Source organism: Hemiscyllium ocellatum, chromosome 11 (genome assembly GCF_020745735.1).
Source record: "Hemiscyllium ocellatum isolate sHemOce1 chromosome 11, sHemOce1.pat.X.cur, whole genome shotgun sequence".
NCBI classification, from domain to species: Eukaryota; Metazoa; Chordata; class Chondrichthyes; order Orectolobiformes; family Hemiscylliidae; genus Hemiscyllium; species Hemiscyllium ocellatum.
The window spans coordinates 89,284,219-89,302,879 of NC_083411.1; the positions used below are offsets into that span (position 1 = coordinate 89,284,219).

The 18,661-nt window shown below is 40.5% G+C and overlaps 1 protein-coding gene across 1 annotated transcript in view; it reads left to right on the forward strand.

Moving 5' to 3' along the window:
* Positions 1 to 1,543: 1,543 nt before the first annotated feature.
* LOC132820065 (endothelin receptor type B-like) overlaps positions 1,544 to 18,661 on the forward strand; it is a 28,442-nt gene continuing 11,324 nt past the window's right edge. Inside the window, exons 1-2 of the mRNA XM_060831984.1 lie at positions 1,544 to 2,005; positions 12,569 to 12,681. Of these exons, the coding sequence (XP_060687967.1) occupies positions 1,544 to 2,005; positions 12,569 to 12,681 (575 nt within the window). The remainder of the gene's footprint in view (positions 2,006 to 12,568; positions 12,682 to 18,661) is intronic.

Sequence of the window (18,661 nt, forward strand, 5' to 3'; positions counted from 1 at the left end):
GGGCCATTATGAGCTCATCACTGAGTTCAAATGGCTCTGTTGAGACTTGGTTTCCATCATGGGTCATTCCTGATCCATTCCACTAATAGTGAGATAGGATCAATTAGAAATGTAGATCTGTGTTCCATGTGCCATTTCTGAGAGCCCTCAAATCTTCCTAGACTCTTCAAAAAATCCAGCCCATAACTTGCATTGACACTGACAAGGAGTGTTGTACTATTGGAGCTGCTGGCTTTCATATGAGACTATCTGAAGTTACGTCCATTCTCAGTGAACATGAAAGAACCTGTGCTATTAATGGAAAATAAAAGTAGCGATGTTCTCCTGATGTCATTGTCACTAAAGTAAAATTATTTGGTTATTATTTCATTACTGTTTATTGGATCTTGATGTTGGATGTCATTTTCACAGCCTTGCAATAGTGAGTACATTTTAAAGTGTATCATTAGCTACAAAGTAATTTAACAGATCTGACTTCCATGCAATATTCTATACATATATGTGCAATCTCAATCTTTTCCTTATTATTATGAGTGAAGGTAAGGGATGTGAGGACAACATTTCACGTTGGAATTGGGGGAAAAGGAACTATAGCTTGATTTTTGGCGTTCACCAAGTAGGAAATGCATTTATCTAGCACCTTTCAGAATCTCTACATTTCCTATTTGATGGATGACCAAAAATTAAGCTATAGTTCCTTTTCTCCCAATACTAAACTGAAACTTTGCTCTCACATCCTTTACCATCACCCATAATAATAAGGAAAAGGATCTTGCATTTACCCAGACCTTGTGCGAGTTCCTTCTGAAAAGCAAGACACAACAAGGTAGTAATTATGAAAAGTACATTTTTAATTTGTTCATTGTTTTTAATCATGCAGAGTAAAGTTTATAGTCAGCATAACATGTTAAGTGGAAAATACAAAACAACATGATAGCAAAGTGCTCCAAGAAACAGACTGTGTGGAGCAAATTCTATTTTACATTGAGCCAAAAGACCACATTAAGCCTGCTTTTAATTTTAATTAAAATGGTAAAAAGTTATTTACCAATTTGTGTGGTCAGAATATTTTAAAAATAATTTCAAAGCCCATGCTTCTGAAGATTTATACACTTCTGTAGTGAACAACTGTAACTAGATACTCTTCAGAATTTATGCCCTCTTCATTTGACCACTACAGGGTATGGTGATATATTCACCTCCTCAATTAATCCTCAATAATGCATGAGTTGGAAAACTATCGGAAACGTTATCAACCAATGCTCAGCACCAACGTATTACAAAATGGGATTATAATTATCAGAAAATGCAATTGCAAGTATTTTAAAAAATCAAGTAAGGGTACCACAGCAGAAGCTTTAAAGTTTCAAGCTTTTTTTCAATGAAATATATGTTGAAGGTGAAGTAAATTGTATTTTTGCAAGATCTTATTTTGTTCTTTGTTTTTCATTTAGTTTCCTGCTGACAAAAGAGATTTCATCATTGCCACTTAAGTACAAGTCTACCAGTTACTTGTGAATCTGTGCCTGATTCCAATCATTAAATGGCTGCAGCAAATGTTGTGATGTTCCTTGCTCTACTATTAACCTGGCAGATTGTGATCACCAATGGGCAAGGAGAATCTTCCAAAAATAATTCCAGTAGGAACTTTATTACAGAAAATTTAATGACAAATGGAATTTCTACTCCAAGCCCACCAAGACCAAAAGCTGTGCTGCTCTTTACAGATGGATATCAGAAAACAGCTATCCCCTCAAATAAAGGAACTGGGTCTTCATCTCCTCCTTTGTGTATTAAACAAACGGAAATACGACATGCTTTCAAATACATCAATTCTGTGGTCTCCTGTATGATCTTTGTGGTGGGAATCATTGGAAATTCTACATTGCTCCGAATTATCTACAAGAATAAATGTATGAGAAATGGACCGAATGTCTTAATCGCCAGTCTTGCCTTGGGAGATTTACTCTACATCTTGATAGACATTCCCATTACGGTATACAAGGTATGAAGAATAATAGAAAGGGACAAATCGTGAAAGTGTATGGTGATGGTGGGAACGTAACCAAGCTTTACCATAAGACAGCCACACTCCATAGGCAGCTAAGACTATGTAGACTCCAAGTTCTATGGGAGGAAATGAAATTGGCATACTAAGCTGCTTTGCCAGTATCAGATTTTATTGTGGAGAGTTTGATGAAATGCTATAGATATTAAATAATTACGTTTTGAGAAGAATTAGATTCTTTATGAAGAAAAAAATAGACCAAATCAGATTATGTCATGGGAAATTCAAAGATTATTATTGGGAAGAAAGAATTAAATAGTCATTTGGAAAAGAATAATTGGAAGAAGGAATAAAAATCTTTTAGCGAAGGGGATGAGGCTCAAACAAGGATTTGGATCAGCTATTACACTAACTTGGCGTGAATAGAAGCCGAAAAGTTAACAACATAAAATATAATGTTGTACATTGTTCTTGCTGTGGTTCTCGTTTTCACAATCTTCTAATATATTAGTCATATATATAAATGAAATAAGTTCAAAACAAAATTAGCACATCTGTATGAATGGGGAGAACTGCAATGTAAGTCAAATCACAGGAATAATATTGAGTTTCAAAGTAGTTAAACAACTGAGTCAGTGGAATGTGCAAAATCCATTCACCTCATTACTCTAACTTAGCAATGACCAAGCAGTTCATTGGAGTCAATAGCTCATGTACCTATAAAGAGCACTAGTTAAATTCAATTATTTCACCGTGTAACTGGAAGTGAACATATGTGGATATTAATGATGAAATAGATCCTTGTGTGTTTATAAAACTGTTTATTAAGGATTTCTTAGTAACACAGATAAACCTGCAAATAATTGGTGATTTCACTCCTATGTGTCTCACAGTGCCTTTGTTTCTGATGGTTTTTCTCCCTTTGCTGACTATAACTCTATGGGTTACATTGTCATCCCCCACCACTTCTCACCATTATTTATGTTCTATCTCTTGAAGACATAACCCAGTGACATGGGATCAGCTTTTACAAGTATACTGGTAACACTCCATTTCACTTCCTCTTTGTCCTCCCAGGCTATTGTCCATCTCTCCAATTACCCATGCATTATGACGACTTAGAAGTACTTACATTTCCTCCAACTGCTTACCAGCAAAATGGAATTATCCTTTTCAGTTTCATTTGCACCTACATGCCACTCTTGTTAACTCCATCAATTTTCACAGCTGCCAGCTAGGCTACACCCATAGATAAATAATGCTGTTCATGATTATAAAATCCAGCTTCTCCCCCTTTTCCAAATCAGTTCATCGTTTCCAAAACATTGACTACCTATCCCTGACTGATGGCAAAACCCCCACACTACCGCCTAACTGCGGTAGTGCTTATTTTTCGCCAGCACCCATGGTGTGTGTGTGTGTGTGTGTGTGTGTGTGTGTGTGTGTGTGTGTGTGTGTGTGTGTGTGTGTGTGTGTGTGTGTGTGTGTGTGTGTGTGTGTGTGTAGTTGTGAGACACAGTGAGAGACACAAAGTGCACGAATCTTTATTCAATTTCCACCTCCAGGAAGATAGGAAAACACCCAGGTGGCCAGTGACAAGCAGTGCTCTTCACATCAAAGGGCAATGCTGTGTGATCAAACAATGAAGGGGAGGGCAGCGACTAAATCAAAATAGAGTTGGATAGGGAAATGATGCACTCCACTCCCTGCAGCGCCCACCTAGTCTCTAACTTTATCTGAGTGTGCTGATTGGCAGGTCCAACTGGCATGAATTTAAACTAATCATTAACATTTAAATATTTCTGAAGTGTGTAAAATTTGGGCTTACACTGTGATTAGATGTATGAACTGGAAACTACATATATTAACACACAGAGCATTGTTCTTTACAGACACACACTAAACCAATGACAGCTATTCTCCAGTTAATTCCTTAAAGCAATGCCTTGACCAATCCAAGGGCATTCTGCATGGTTTGTATTTAAACAAAGCCTGCCTGTTATTTGTCAATCATCTAACTGTTGCATTCGTCATGATGCCTCTATCAGAGTCCACTTGCAGACTGATCAGTGCTCTCTTCTCATCCAGTTTAAATTTTATTCCCCTTATATTGTTATTCTTGTGAAATGTTCTGATAAATGGAAGGTAAAGAGCCTCAACAAAATGTCTTATTTCAGCGAACTGAATAGATTGCTTTGTTTTTTAATAATGTGTCTTTTTCAGCAATATTCATATTCTGTACTACCAAATGACTAAAATCTACTCATTTCACTCCCATTGTAAAGGTAGCAAATTGAACAAAATTCTATTCTTTCCAACAATGTTTTTCAGACATAAAAGTGATGGCTGATTATTTCTTACATTTTGCTAAGTGTCAATTAAGAGAGTATAATGGAGGGTTTCCTCTGCGAGCACTGGTGACTTTTCTCAAGCAATTTTCCACTGTCCACTTCATTAATGATATACCTGGTGTTCACTGTGCACACACAAACACAATCCTGCAGTGAGTAGAGGCAGAAATGGCACCTAGAACTTTGACCATTCACTCAACAGACTCCATATTCAAATCTAGCTATATACTACATGAAATACTGCAAGCTAGGAACTATTGCTGCACAATTCTAAAAGTTAAGAGAGTTTAGCTGGCACCCCTTTCAAGACCACTTTGCAGACAGGAACTTGGAGATCCTGTGGATGGGATGGTGGAGAGGAGGATTTACTTCTTTTCCATCAATATCAGAGAAAATCATGACATCAGACACTGCCAGCCAAGTCCAAAGTAGCCACAGGTCAGTGCGGAGTCCATGGTTCAGAGGAGTGCATAGCAATGCCACAAGAAGGTTAATGACCTTCTGTGCTCTGTAAGATTAACTGCCAAAATCTTTCTGCTACCTCACACTCACTCTAATTCTTCCACTGCACAGACTTTCTACCAAGACTCATGATCTACAACTCTCACTTTTATATGCAGCATCTTCCCTCAATGATTCTCTCCTATCCTATCTGCCAGAACTATGAAGCCTTCTTGTGTTCCTACTTATTGAAAAACCTCAAGCCCTTCTTTGTCACTGCACCACCATTAGCAGAGCATCCAGCCATTTGCATCTCAGTTAATCTCTCACTTTGTCTCATTGCATAAGAAAGATTTAGATTTATTTAATATTGTCACTTGAACCTAGGTACAGTGAAAAGTATATAATGTTACCATATTCTGGTGCCATCTTGGATTACGGAATAAAATACTGAATAAATTCATATTTAAATTGATATTACTAAAACTGAATAGCTTCAAAAGTTCATCTTTCCCTCTCCCTAGTCTTCATCCTCTCTGCTCCTCGGGTTGCTGCTATCCGGCACTATCCCCATGGTCCTGGCAATGTGCTCCTTTTCTACTGCCACAGGTGCTGTCACTTCTGTGTCAACTGCCTCTGAGATGGAGATGATCACGCTGCATGGATCCTGCACCACATCCTCCAACACTGGACATTGGCCGACAGGGTCCTAGCTCATCTTCTGATGCCGCCACCTGAGGTGGTGAGGGGATGCACGTACATAGGACCCTGGCCCCAGGCCAACCAAAACAAATAAAGTGACTGAGCTACCAAGCTGGAAAGGCAATGATGAAGCCGTATGGATTTGGAGGAACCCCATGCTCAGGAGTCGAACACTGGTGTCCCCGCCACTGCCATCTTGTGTTTCAGTCTGTTTGTTTAAAATGACAGGGTTATTCAGATTGATTAATGGGTTTTAGATTTGGTTGTTCAGTTTGTCTGGGCTGTTTTCAAACCGGTGCTTTCCTCCTGCCTGTTGATGGCACATCAGGTAAAATAACGCATAATTGAGCTGAAGGGGTGATGGTAGAGTGGCTAACTTTCCTCCTCTCACTCTGTGTATGAATAGAAAATTCTTCAGCTGGTGAAAGAGGACCATATTCACTCACTGGGGGTGGTGGGGGGCAGGGGAATGCTAAGGCCTCCAAACCCTGACAAGCATGTAAAATTCATAGCACTGTTCTGCATAATGAACACACACATACATCCTGTACCCATTCACCACCAGTGTAAACAAACTCTTAACATGTTCAAGCATCTCCACCCATTACACAACTCATTCCCTTTGACTTTTGCAGGTACTATTGACACCTCTCTCCACAAAAGACCAGCTGTCCCACATATCAGCTCCTCCTCCACCTCTAAGGAAGAAGCCATTGATCCCTCAAAGGATACACCCACACAGCCATATCCTGCACACTCCACTAGTTTAGACATTTTGACTTTTGTGGGTACTTTAACTAGGTTGGACTCAGGGATCCATTCTGATGAGCACATCACTAGCACATCTCTGCAGCTGGCTGAAAAAGAAACACCTCTGAGTGGTGGCAGATAGAGGACTTCAGGAGCATCGGCACCAACATTAAGCTAAAGATGTGCCAGCCATCAATAACTTTGTGCGAGTGCACAAATACAGGATCATCAGGTCGGCTTGTTGGAGACATTTGGTAAATTAGATTGAAGGTTGAAGGCATCTAATCCGTACAGTGCTGGCTCTGATATGCGATTGTTTGGCTGTCCCCACAAACTGGTTGGCAGCTGCCGTGGAAAGCCAGGTCTAGTAGAACACATAGGGGTCTGCCTGACATATACACAAACTTGTGCTCCATTACTTTAGCCACTGGTGCTCAGCGTCAGCAGCAAACCAAAAGGGTGATGAGGCCATTTGTCCTCACTGCAGGTATACCTTCATCCTAAAATGGTATCTTGATGGAGAGTGAATCATATACATGAATCCCAGAAGCCTCCCCTCAGGACAATCCACAAGTTCTCAGGTCCTCCATCTTTAATGGGTCACGCACAGATGTGTAGCCCAAGAAGGAGAAACTGTATTTGGTCAGGAGACTTTTACCATGTCAGAGTTCTTTAGACACAAATGTCTCTGGCTTCTTCTGCCCAAATTGTCAAAGGCAGCAGTCTCCTGTATAAGGTAGGGAGGCTCTCTTTTCCCCAAATGCAGATCCCTGGGAGTGCATTTAGATATAGTGGGAGGGAAAGGAAAATAATTCTCTGAGGACACATCAGTGGTACAGGTGATGCTTTATTATTCATAGAATATCACAAATGCAAATATTTGTATGCTGTTTGATCAATAATCATTTAAGTTGTAGGACCAGGACTCAACTAACCGCAGTTTCCCTTCGTTAGCACCTCCCAGAACATTTGTTTTCAGCACTTTCCAAAGACTGTTGCTTTTAAGATAACAACAAACAAATGTCAATGCTTAATGCCTTCTACCAACTCAGATCTTATGGAAGGGTTTGCGAATTAAGTCCTGTGTAAATTAATGCGTTGAATGCTGCAGCGTTAGATCACATTAAAGGTGTTGCTGTTTCCACTCAATGTCGTTGTCTTCCTCATATGCCACTGTCCCTGCTCTTCAACTTCCATCATACCCTACCTTTGCCTGTTCCAGTTGTGCAGTGCACTGCATGCAAAGATTATGCGCCATTTGCATATGGAGTATATTCCAAGTCACATCTTCAATCCCCAAATCGATTGAATACTAAACTCCATCTCGATGAGGTCTATTGTCTGCTCCATGATGGCCTTGGAGGAAGAATATGCTGCAATGTACACACAGAGACTCAGTCAGAGTTTTCCATAATGAAATTATCAGCCATGGTTGGAGTAGCCCTTGTTTTCCAGCAACCATGTATGGCATCAGGTCCTTGTAATAAAGAAGCAACCTGAGACTTATCAAGGATATAGGAACCATGGTAGCTTCCAGGATACATAGCACAGACTTCCAAAATGTGGTTGTGATGATCACAGATGACTTGGATATTAACTAAGGGAATCACTTTCCTATTAGTAAATTCAATCATGTTATTATATGGCTATCGACATGATGGGTGTTCAGTCTACAATATTCTGAATTTGGCAGAAGCCAGCAGTGTTGATAAAGTGGTGCCTGGGCTGCAGCAGTGACTTCATCAGGAGAAACAAGATGAAATGGTGAGACCTGGCACAAACTGAATCAGGAACTGCCTTAATACATGTTTGTGGATTCAGGATTAAGATTCCACACATGTTTTCTACTGGATGTTGGGAAGGAATCAGTCACATAGAAATTAAGCATAGTCGCTACCATGTCAGCCATGAGGATAAGATGGCGGCCCACACCTGAGCACAAATCCTGCTCCAGCAGGTAACACAGTTCTATCACAGGTTCCCAGACTATCTTCATTCTTTGAAGGCATTATGCTTCACTCACATAGAGGAAATAACATTGAGAACTATAAACCTTGGGCTTCCTGAACCTCCTCCACATCCTAAAGGGACTTTCTGCTGCGACCCTCCATGTAGAGGCTGTTCAGCAGTCACTGTATGATGCTGCTGGTCCTAAGCTTGTGGGTGACATTATGTTTGATCAGTTTCTCTACACCATCTTTATGTGGCAATGAGAGTGGCAATAATATCTGTTGTTGCTGGACCCATTCAAGACAAGTGCAATAGTCCCACACAGGGTTATCGAAGACAAGACAGCTTCTCAGTGATATGGCCCATTGCTAGTTACAGCGGACAGAAATAACAATTTGCCCTGGACCTCAATGCCTCGCACAAAGATGACCCTCGACATGTTATACCTCATTCAGACGTATGCAGCCCAAGCCATGTGACACAAATACATGAGAATATCAACAGTACAATAGGATTACTAACATCCTGAATCCCCAGTCCTCCACAAATCACTGAGCAACTCAAATTTCATTTGTGAACTCATGTTCTCACGTAGTTATAGGTCATGTGAGAGGACAGCATTTCCAAGCCCTATATAGCCTATGGCACCTTTGGAACGTGAATTGTGACTACAAGTGACACTTTAAACACCGTGTGTGATCACCTTTTGCTTCACAGAGATTAATAGGATTAACTTGTAATGATTAATGACATGGTCAGGATTGCTAGTTGCCAGGATTTCTCATGTATCTTGTTGGGTCAATGCATGAGCTGCACGTGCAGATTCGTGTAATGGAGGAGATGTATCACGCTAAATCTGAGTGGCTGATTAATGCAATTGCCTCCTGCAGTTGAAGGGTCTCACAATGCCCAACCCACAGATAAAACAGAAAAACAACTTATTCCATTTGGGTATTCTGACAGCCGCTTTTCATCTTTATTGTGTAGTTGAGATTTAGTTGAAAATAGAAGGCTTTTCGGATCATGTTCCAAAGGGTGAATTGCAGACTCTGCCAGTTATTGTAGATGCACCCACATCCCTGCAACCTTTATGCCTGTACATATAACTGTGGGGATTGACCCAGTAGGTTGAGACACAGTGGAGGCAATGGAACAGTTAAGTTTCCCACTTTCCCTAGTACAGCGTGCGCTGCACCTTGATAAAACTTGCCCCTTAATGTTTACCCTCCAAATCTCAAACTGATTGTGACTGACTTGGGAGGACAGTCCAAAGTATCTGACTGAACATGACCCAGCCCCAGACTTAAAATGGGCAATGCCTTTCATTGATTATGGCGACACCCTCTGACTGACATAGCCTCTCCACTTGGCTAAGGGCTGCTCTCCTTGGGCTTTCAACACGATCATTTTCTTGACGACATGTAGTGGATTTGCTGCATAATTGCTGGTCCATGCTGAGGATGTGGCATTGACATAATATGGCACCACACAGCAACATTACTGCCCCTTTGAATGTTTGATGCTGGCAACAACAACAACAAGATGCTTGGTTTTCTGTCTCTGCTAAAATGCAAGGTGAAGCAGAACTATTGAGAGCCTGCAAATTCTGAACGAAGCAGCAAAATGCAAAAGACAATACAGTGAGCATCTAAGTGAGCACAAAGTCAGTCTGCACCAGGAAAGCAAGCTAAGGTCTCTGAGATGCATTCTGTTCAGATTAACGAGATGGGTGCATGTCTCTGCATCGAAAGTGACTTGGCAGAAGCTGGTGAGCTCCAAAATGCAGCATTGTAGAATTTAATTATAAATTAGTCTAGCAGTTGTCACAATGATATGGTGAGGCTCATGCTTTACCAATGCAAACTTCCATGAACAGAGAACTTAGGCAGTCACTGTCCATGGAGCATGCCATCTGATGTTGAAGAAAGATGTTCAACATAGATGCAAATAGATCAGCAAGCAGCAACCACCAGCACCAATTACTTTCAATTTCACATCAGTGTGAATCTGCATCATCTAGTTTCTCAACAGTAGCTGGGACATAGCAATTGCATGGAACTAGCCATGAGATGAAATTGGTGGAAGTTAAGATTTCTTGCTTATTTAGGGGATCTTAAGGGACTTGTTCTTGCTCTAAAGCATAGGTTGACTCCCCTCCACCCCAAGAACTAAAACAGAAACACGCAAAGAGGAACACCCACCCCTACGTCTGTAAAAGGTGTGTAAAGTGGTGTAACCTGTTCTTCAGCAACTTACAGTAGTTAAATAAATCCCTGACACTCACTTTTAAAAATCAACAAGTAACAATTTATTTATCTAACTCCATCAGTTAACAAATTAACTAAACTATTCACAAACCGAATAAATCCCATCTGAGTACTAACTATTCCCAAATAAAACAAAATTCTAATGGTATACTATTCCAATAAATACATGTCTGACTCATAACCAAAAAGAATAGAATTTAGTCTCTCAAAATTACAGCCAGGTTACCTCTTCTGGAATGTTCTGTGCTTTCCCTGTCGATTCTTCTGTCAGGAATGCCTTCTCCGTCATTGGTTCTGTTGTTACTCAGATGGTGTTTTTTCTAAGACATACAGGCTGTGAGAGCCAACAATTCTCTCGAGAGCTGAGGGCTGTTAGCCCTGGTGGGTGACAGTAGCTTTGGGGTCTACGTCCAACTGCCTCCTTTTATACCCATGATGACATATCAATATTTCTTAACAGATTTAAATTTAATAGGTGTTTGGTATCTAAGTACCTGGTTCAAACTGATTGGCTAAATTTAAAAACCTGTTGTCTTGGCAAAAACTGCTGGTTGGCCAATTAATCGTACACAATGTTTCAATTCGGGCTCTCCGTGTACTTGCAAATCTTCAAGCTGCTGCTCACAGCCATCCAGTTTAAATCACTAATCACAGAAAAATCACATGATCTTTTAAGGGACCATGCAATGCTGTCCCCACCCCCTCAGCACTTTACAAACACTAAATTCTAAGTTCCTGCCTCCCATTCTACAAGTACTCTACTCAACTTTGCAACATTCTAAACATCAAGAATTTTTTTTTCATACTTGCCATGTTTTTCCAATTTTCTTGCCATTTCCACATCCTTACCAAGCTGTGAATATTTTGCCCTATGTCGTCATAAACCATGGTTGATATTGGCTATGTTTTGGTCAACCTACAATAGCAAAAATAATATTTTCTAATGTCTAGATTTTAAGGTGAATGATGCAAACAAAATTGATGCCTATAGTACATTGTTCCTTGTATTAAAGTCCACTGTCTCCGAAGTTCATTTTTGAAAATACCATTTGTCCCCTTAAATTTACAAAGTAACTCTAATATGAACAAATCTATGTCCAAGCTGTTTTCTATAGTACTCATATTAATAAATGGAGTGTTATCATTGCTGAGTTTTTGCAGGAAGTATTACAGATAGGTTATCTCAGATTAGAAAATGAAAGGTGAGTTTTGGAAGTTGAAATGTAAAGATGTGACTAAACAGTTACAAAGACCCATATCAGGTCTGGTTGATATGATAAATAAAATCTATAAAATGAATTGCAACTATATAATTTTAGATAATATATTTCTAGATCACTACTTTTTTTCACAATTGATTTTAGTTTCATTAATTCACACCAAAATGATATAAACTGGAACATAAATTCATCTGTAGTACTGGCACATTGTTACCAAATGTATGGTAAGTGAGCACATTATCCTTCTGAGAACAGAGGACATCCTCCCTTCAACTTTTTAATATTTGGAGTTTCTTTACTTTCCTTACCACATATAGCTACGGGAGGAAATAGTGGTAGATGATACAATTTAAAAGGCATCTGGATAAGCATATGATTAGGAAGAGTGTAGCGGGATATGGGCCAAATGGTGGCAAGTGGAGCTAGGTCAGATTAGGATGTCTGGTCAGCATGCATGAGTTGGACCGAAGGATCTATTTCTATGCTTTGTGACTCTATAACTCTACAAAAAGGTATCTCCACTTGATTTGATTGTCCTTTCAGCAAACCTGTGGGAGCAGTCCCTCACCCTTAATCATTGAAGACAACTTAACCATGACAGAATTTTATAAATTGTGGAATGAAAGTATATAATTCATAAATCAACATGAATATCATGAACCAACTCTTTACATGAATTTACAACTTTTTATTGATCACTCTCACTGAATCCTATCCATCTGAACTAATACATCCTTATATGGTCAGTATCATGTTTGTTTTATAATGCTCCTGTAAAGAGATGTTTATTACATTAAAGACACTGTATGAATATAAATTTGTGTTATTGTTCTAATATCTTAATAGCACTTAATTTCTATTTTTATTTGTTTTAATTAGCTTCTGGCTGTAGACTGGCCTTTTGGTGTTGAAGTATGTAAGCTTGTGCCATTTATCCAGAAGGCATCTGTTGGTATCACAGTCCTCAGTCTGTGCGCACTGAGCATTGACAGGTAAAAGAGCTCTCATTGTCATCTTATTCAGACATGAACCAGTGGAAGAAGCAGTTTTAATTATGAGGGTGATCACAGGTTTTAATAGCCAATTTAATATTTAATTGAATTAAAGTAAATAGGTGTCAATAGGGCTAACAGATGATCAAAAAATGATAACGTGACGAATAAAACCTCCACCTTGCTTAAAAAGCCACTCATAACTTCAGGTATTAATTTTTCTGCTTGGAATTAAGAATCAATATTTAAATATCTTTCCTGGAGGCCACTTGTGGTACAGAATTAGAGTTCTTACCCCTGAACTAGGACACTTGGGTTCAAGTCCCATCTGCTCCAGTGTTGTGTAAAAACACCTTTGAACAGGTTATTTAGGAAAAATAGGTTAAATAAAACAAAAGCATCCTCCCTGAATCAATTAATCAACCTGCTCAGGTACATGCTTGGAGCAGGTGAGACTTGAACCTGGACCCTGTGTTCCAAAGGTAAAGTCATAACACTACCACAAGAGCCCTATCTATCCCAAATATACTATAATTTCCAGACTTAGTCAAGATACTGAACTCATTACCAAAAGTGTCAAGTTACTTCATAAAGATTATATCATCCTTCTTTACAATGTTCTCTTAAAAACAGAGAGTAAAGAATGTTTAATGGATTTTCACAGAATGGTGAATGCTTTTTTGTGCATATTAAGACAATATTCCAGCCAACTGACATTTGCACAAGGACGTTATGTTCTGATGTGCTCATTTACTTTAAAAGGCTAAGCCAATCCATAACTAGTCATCATAGCCTGGAATGTGAGTAGATGACACTTTTTATTCATGGGATGTGAGTTTCACTGACTAGGCACTGTTTATTGCCTATCGGTGTTCCTTTTAATTTTTGTTTTCTGGCTGTGCATGCCCCTGTGCCCCTTGCATGGTAGTGACTTACAGAACCAGAAGTCAATGCCAGTGTGCCACTGTGCACAGAACATCAGAGTGGCTGCACACTGTTTAGAGGGAACATTGTTGCCCTTGAGAAAGTAATGGTGAGCTGCCTCCTTGAACTGCCCTAAACCATTTGGTGAGGTACACTCACAATGTAGTTAGGGAATTTTGACCCAGTGATACTGAAGGAACAGTAATATATTTCCAAGTGAGGATAGGAAGTAGCTTGGAAAGTAGCATGCAAGTGGTGGTGCTCCCATGTATGTTCTGCACTTTTACTTCAAGATGGTAATGGTTGTGGGTTTGGAAGGTGCTGTCTAAGGAACCTTGATGAACTTCTGCAGTGCATTTCATGGATCAGAGCACTGTGCATCAGTGGGGAAGGGAGTGAATGCTTGAGGATGTGATATCAATCAAGGGGACTGCGATGTCCTGAATGGTGTAAAGCTTCTTGAGTTTTGTTGGAGCTGCACTCACCCAGGCAATCAGTAGTATTAGCAACTTTTGAGAATTGGAAGTATTTGATCACATCCCTCAATTGTGCATTGTAGATGATGAACAAGCTTTGGAGAGTCAAATGGTGAGTTACTCACTGATCTTACACCTTCTGACCTGCTTATTTTGTCACAGTACTCATATGGCTGGATCAGTACAGTTTCTGGTCAATAGTAATCCCCAAGGATAATGATAGTGGGAGAATTTGGTAATGCTAATGCCTTTGGACATTACAGGGAGATGACTAGATTCCCTCTTGTTGGAGATGGCCATTGGTTGAAATTTGTGTGGATCAAATGTTACTTGCCACATATCTGCCCAAGCCTAGATATTGCCCAGATCTTTCTGCATTTCTACATGGGCTGCTTCAGTATCCGAGGAACCATTTTTGGTATTGAACATTGTGCAACCATCAGTGAAAATTCCATTTCTGACCTTAAGGAGGAAGGAATGTCATTGCTGAAGGAGCTGAAAATGGTTTGGCCATCTTGTTATGTCTGAACTAAGAATTTGCTGTAATCACTTGACTATCAAGTAGCTTATGTGTTCAAAGTTCTGAACAATTTTTGACAATGGGCAAAGGATATTCTGTCTCTCCTAGTTGGTATGTCATTAACCTAGAGTCACAATTTCATTTGTTGATAAAAGCCATCATCCACACACGTTTTGCCTGTAGACCTGACTATTATGACATCCACCATCGCATCTCCTACGTGGTATCCTCCAAAGCCCTACTCCTTACATGTTTATTTGCACCAAGTCTTGTTCACCCATTACACTGGGCTTGATTATCCACAGTAGCTTTATCAAGCAACTCATATTTACCTTAAAATTCCTCCATTGCATTGCTCCTCCCATCTTCATCAATGCACATAACATAGAACAGAACAGCACAGTACAGGCCCTTTGGCCCGGGAAGTTCTGCCAACCTTTTACCCTACTCTAAGATCAAACTAACCTACATACTCTTCATTTTACTATCTTCCATGTGCCTATCCAAGAGTCGCTTAAATGTCCCTAATGTATCTGACTCTACTACCACTGCTGACAGTGCATTCCATGCACTCACCAATCTGTGTAAAAAACTGACCTCTGATATCTCCCCTAAATCTTCCTCCAATCACCTTAAAATTATACCCCCTTGGGATAGCCATTTCTGCCTTGGGAAAAAGTCCCTGACTATTCATTCTAACTCGGCCTCTCAACATCTTGTATAGCTCTGTCAAGTCACCTCTCCTCCTCCTTCGCTCCAATGAGAAAAGAACTAGCTCCCTCAACCTTTCTTCAAGAGACACGCCCTCCAGTCCAGGCAACATTCTGGTAAATCTCCTCTGCACTCTCTCTAAAGCTTCCAAATCCTTCCTACAATGAGCCGACCAGAACTGAACACAATATTCCAAATGTGGTCTAACCAGGGCTCTATAAAGCTACAGCATAACCTTGCAGTTCTTAAACTCAATGCCCCTGCTAAGGAAAGCAAACACACTAAATCTTTTTAACAACCCTATCAATTTGGGTGGCAACTTTGAGGGATGTTTGGAAATGGGACCCCAAGATCCCTCTGTTCCTCCACACTGCCAAGAAGCCTGCCTTTAACCCCATATTTTTTATTCAAATTCGACCTTTCAAAATGAATCATTTCATACTTTTCTATATTGAATTCCTACAACAGTCCTCCACACTATCTACCACTCCACCAACCTTCATGTCATCAGCAAACTTATTAATCCACCCTTCCACTTCCTCATCCAAGTCATATCTAAAAGTCACAAAGAGTAGAGGTCCCGGAATAAATCCCTGTAGAACATCACAGGTCACCAAGTTCCAGGCTAAATACTTTCCATCTACTATCGCCCTCTGTCTTCCATGGGCCAGCCAATTTCGGATCCAGAGAACCAAATTACCCTGTATCCCGTGTCTCCTTACTTGCTGAATGAGCCTACCATTGGGAATATTATCAAACGCCTTGCTAAAATCCATATACACCACATTTGTTGCTCTACTTCCATCATTGAGTTTTGTCACATCCTCAAAGAATTCAATAAGGCTTGTGAGGCATGAACTGCTCCTCACAAAGCCACGCTGACTATCTCTAATCAAACTACAGTTTTCCAAATAATCATAAATTCTGTCTCTCAGAGTACTCTCCAATATTTTGCCCACCACTAACATAAGACTGACTGATCTATAATTCCCAGGATTATCCCTATACCCTTCTTAAACAAGGGAATAACATTTGCCACCTTCCAGTCATCTGGCACTACTCCAGTGGACAGTGAGGATTGTCAAAGTTCATTGTCAAAGGCACAGCAATCTTTTTCCTCGCTTCCTGTAGTAACCTTGGGTATATCCCATCTGGACCGGGACTTATCTATCCTTGTGTTTTTCAAAATTTTCAGTACATCCTCCTTCTTAACATCAGCCTGTTCTAGCATATAGGTCTGTTTCATGCTGTCCTCACAAACGTCAAGGTCCCTCTCGGTACTGAATAGAGTCATAGAGTCATACAGATGTACAGCAAGGAAACAGACCCTTTGGTCCAACCTGTCTATGCCGACCAGATATCCCAACCCAATCTAGTCCCACCTGCCAGCACCTGCCCATATCCCTCCAAACCCTTCCCATTCATATACCCATCCAAATGCCTCTTAAATGTTGCAATTGTACCAGCCTCCACCACATCCTCTGGCAGCTCATTCCATACATGTACCATCCTCTGCGTGAAAGAGTTGCCCCTTAGGTCTCTTTTATATCTTTCCCCTCTCACCCTAAACCTATGCCTTCTAGTTCTGGACTCCCCGACCCCAGGGAAAAGACTTTGTCTATTTATCCTATCCATGTCCCTCATAATTTTGTAAACTTCTATAAGGTCACCCCTCAGCCTCCGACGCTCCAGGGAAAACAGCCTCAGCCTGTTCAGCCTCTTCCTGTAGCTCAGATCCTCCAACCCTGGCAATATCCCTGTAAATCTTTTCTGAACCCTTTCAAGTTTCACAACAGCTTTCCGAAAAGAAGGAGACCGGAATTGCACGCATTATTCCAACAGTGGCCTAACCAATGTCCTGTACAGCCTCAACACAACCTCCCAACTCCTGTACTCAATACTCTGACCAATAAAGGAAAGCATACCAAACACCTTCCTCACTATCCTATCTACCTGCGACTCCACTTTCAAGGAGCTATGAACCTGCACTCCAAGGTCTCTTTGTTCAGCAACATTCCCTAGGACCTTACCATTAAGTGTATAAGTCCTGCTAAGATTTGCTCTCCCAAAATGCAGTACCTCGCATTTATCGGAATTAAACTCCATCTGCCATTTCTCAGCCCAATGACCCATCTGGTCCAGATCCTGTTGTAATTTGAGGTAACCCTCTTCGCTATCCACTACACCTCCAATTTTGGTGTCATCTGCAAACTTACTAACTGTACCTCTTATGCTCGCATCCAAATCATTGATGTAAATGACAAAAAGTAGAGGGCCCAGCATTGATCCTTGTGGCACCCCACTGGTCACAGGCCTCCAGTCTGAAAAACAACCCTCCACCACCACCCTCTGTCTTCTACCTTTGAGCTAGTTCTATATCCAAATGGCTAGTTCTCCCTGTATTCCATGAGACCTAACCTTGTTAATCAGTCTCCCATGGGGAACCTTGTTGAACGCCTTACTGAAGTTCATATAGATCACATCTACTGCTTTGCCCTCATCAATCTTCTCTGTTACTTCTTCAAAAACTCAATCAAGTTTGTGAAACATGATTTCCCATGCACAAAGCCATGTTGACTATCCCGAATCAGTCCTTGCCTTTCCAAATACATGTACATCCTGTCCCTCAGGATTCCCTCCAACAACATGCCCACCACCGAGGTCAGGCTCACCGGTCTATAGTTCCCTGGCTTCTCTTTACCGCCCTTCTTAAACAGTGGCATCACATTCGCCAACCTCCTGTCTTCTGGCACCTCACCTGTGACTATCGATGATACAAATATCTCAGCAAGAGGCCTAGCAATTACTTCTCTAGCTTCCCACAGAGTTCTCGGGTACACCTGATCAGGTCCTGGGGATTTATCCACTTTTAACCGTTTCATGACAGCCAGCACTTCCTCCTCTGTAATCTGGACATTTTGCAAGATGTCATAATCTATTTCCCTACAGTCTATATCTTCCAAATTCTTTTCCACAGTAAATACTGATGCAAAATATTCATTTAGTATCTCCCCCATTTTCTGTGGCTGCACACAAAGGTGGCCTTGCTGATCTTTGAGGGGCCCTATTCTCTCCCTAGTTATCCTTAATATATTTGTAAAAACCATTTGGATTCTCCTTAATTTTATTTGCCAAAGCTATCTCATGTCCCCGTTTTGCCCTCCTGATTTCCCTCTTAAGTATACTCCTACTTTCTTTATACTCTTCTTAGGATTCATTCGATCTATCCTGTCCATATCTGACATATGCTTCTTTCTTTTTCTTAACCAAACCCTCAATTTCTTCAGTCATCCAGCATTCCCTATACCTATCAGCCTTCCCTTTCACACTGACAGGAATATACTTTCTT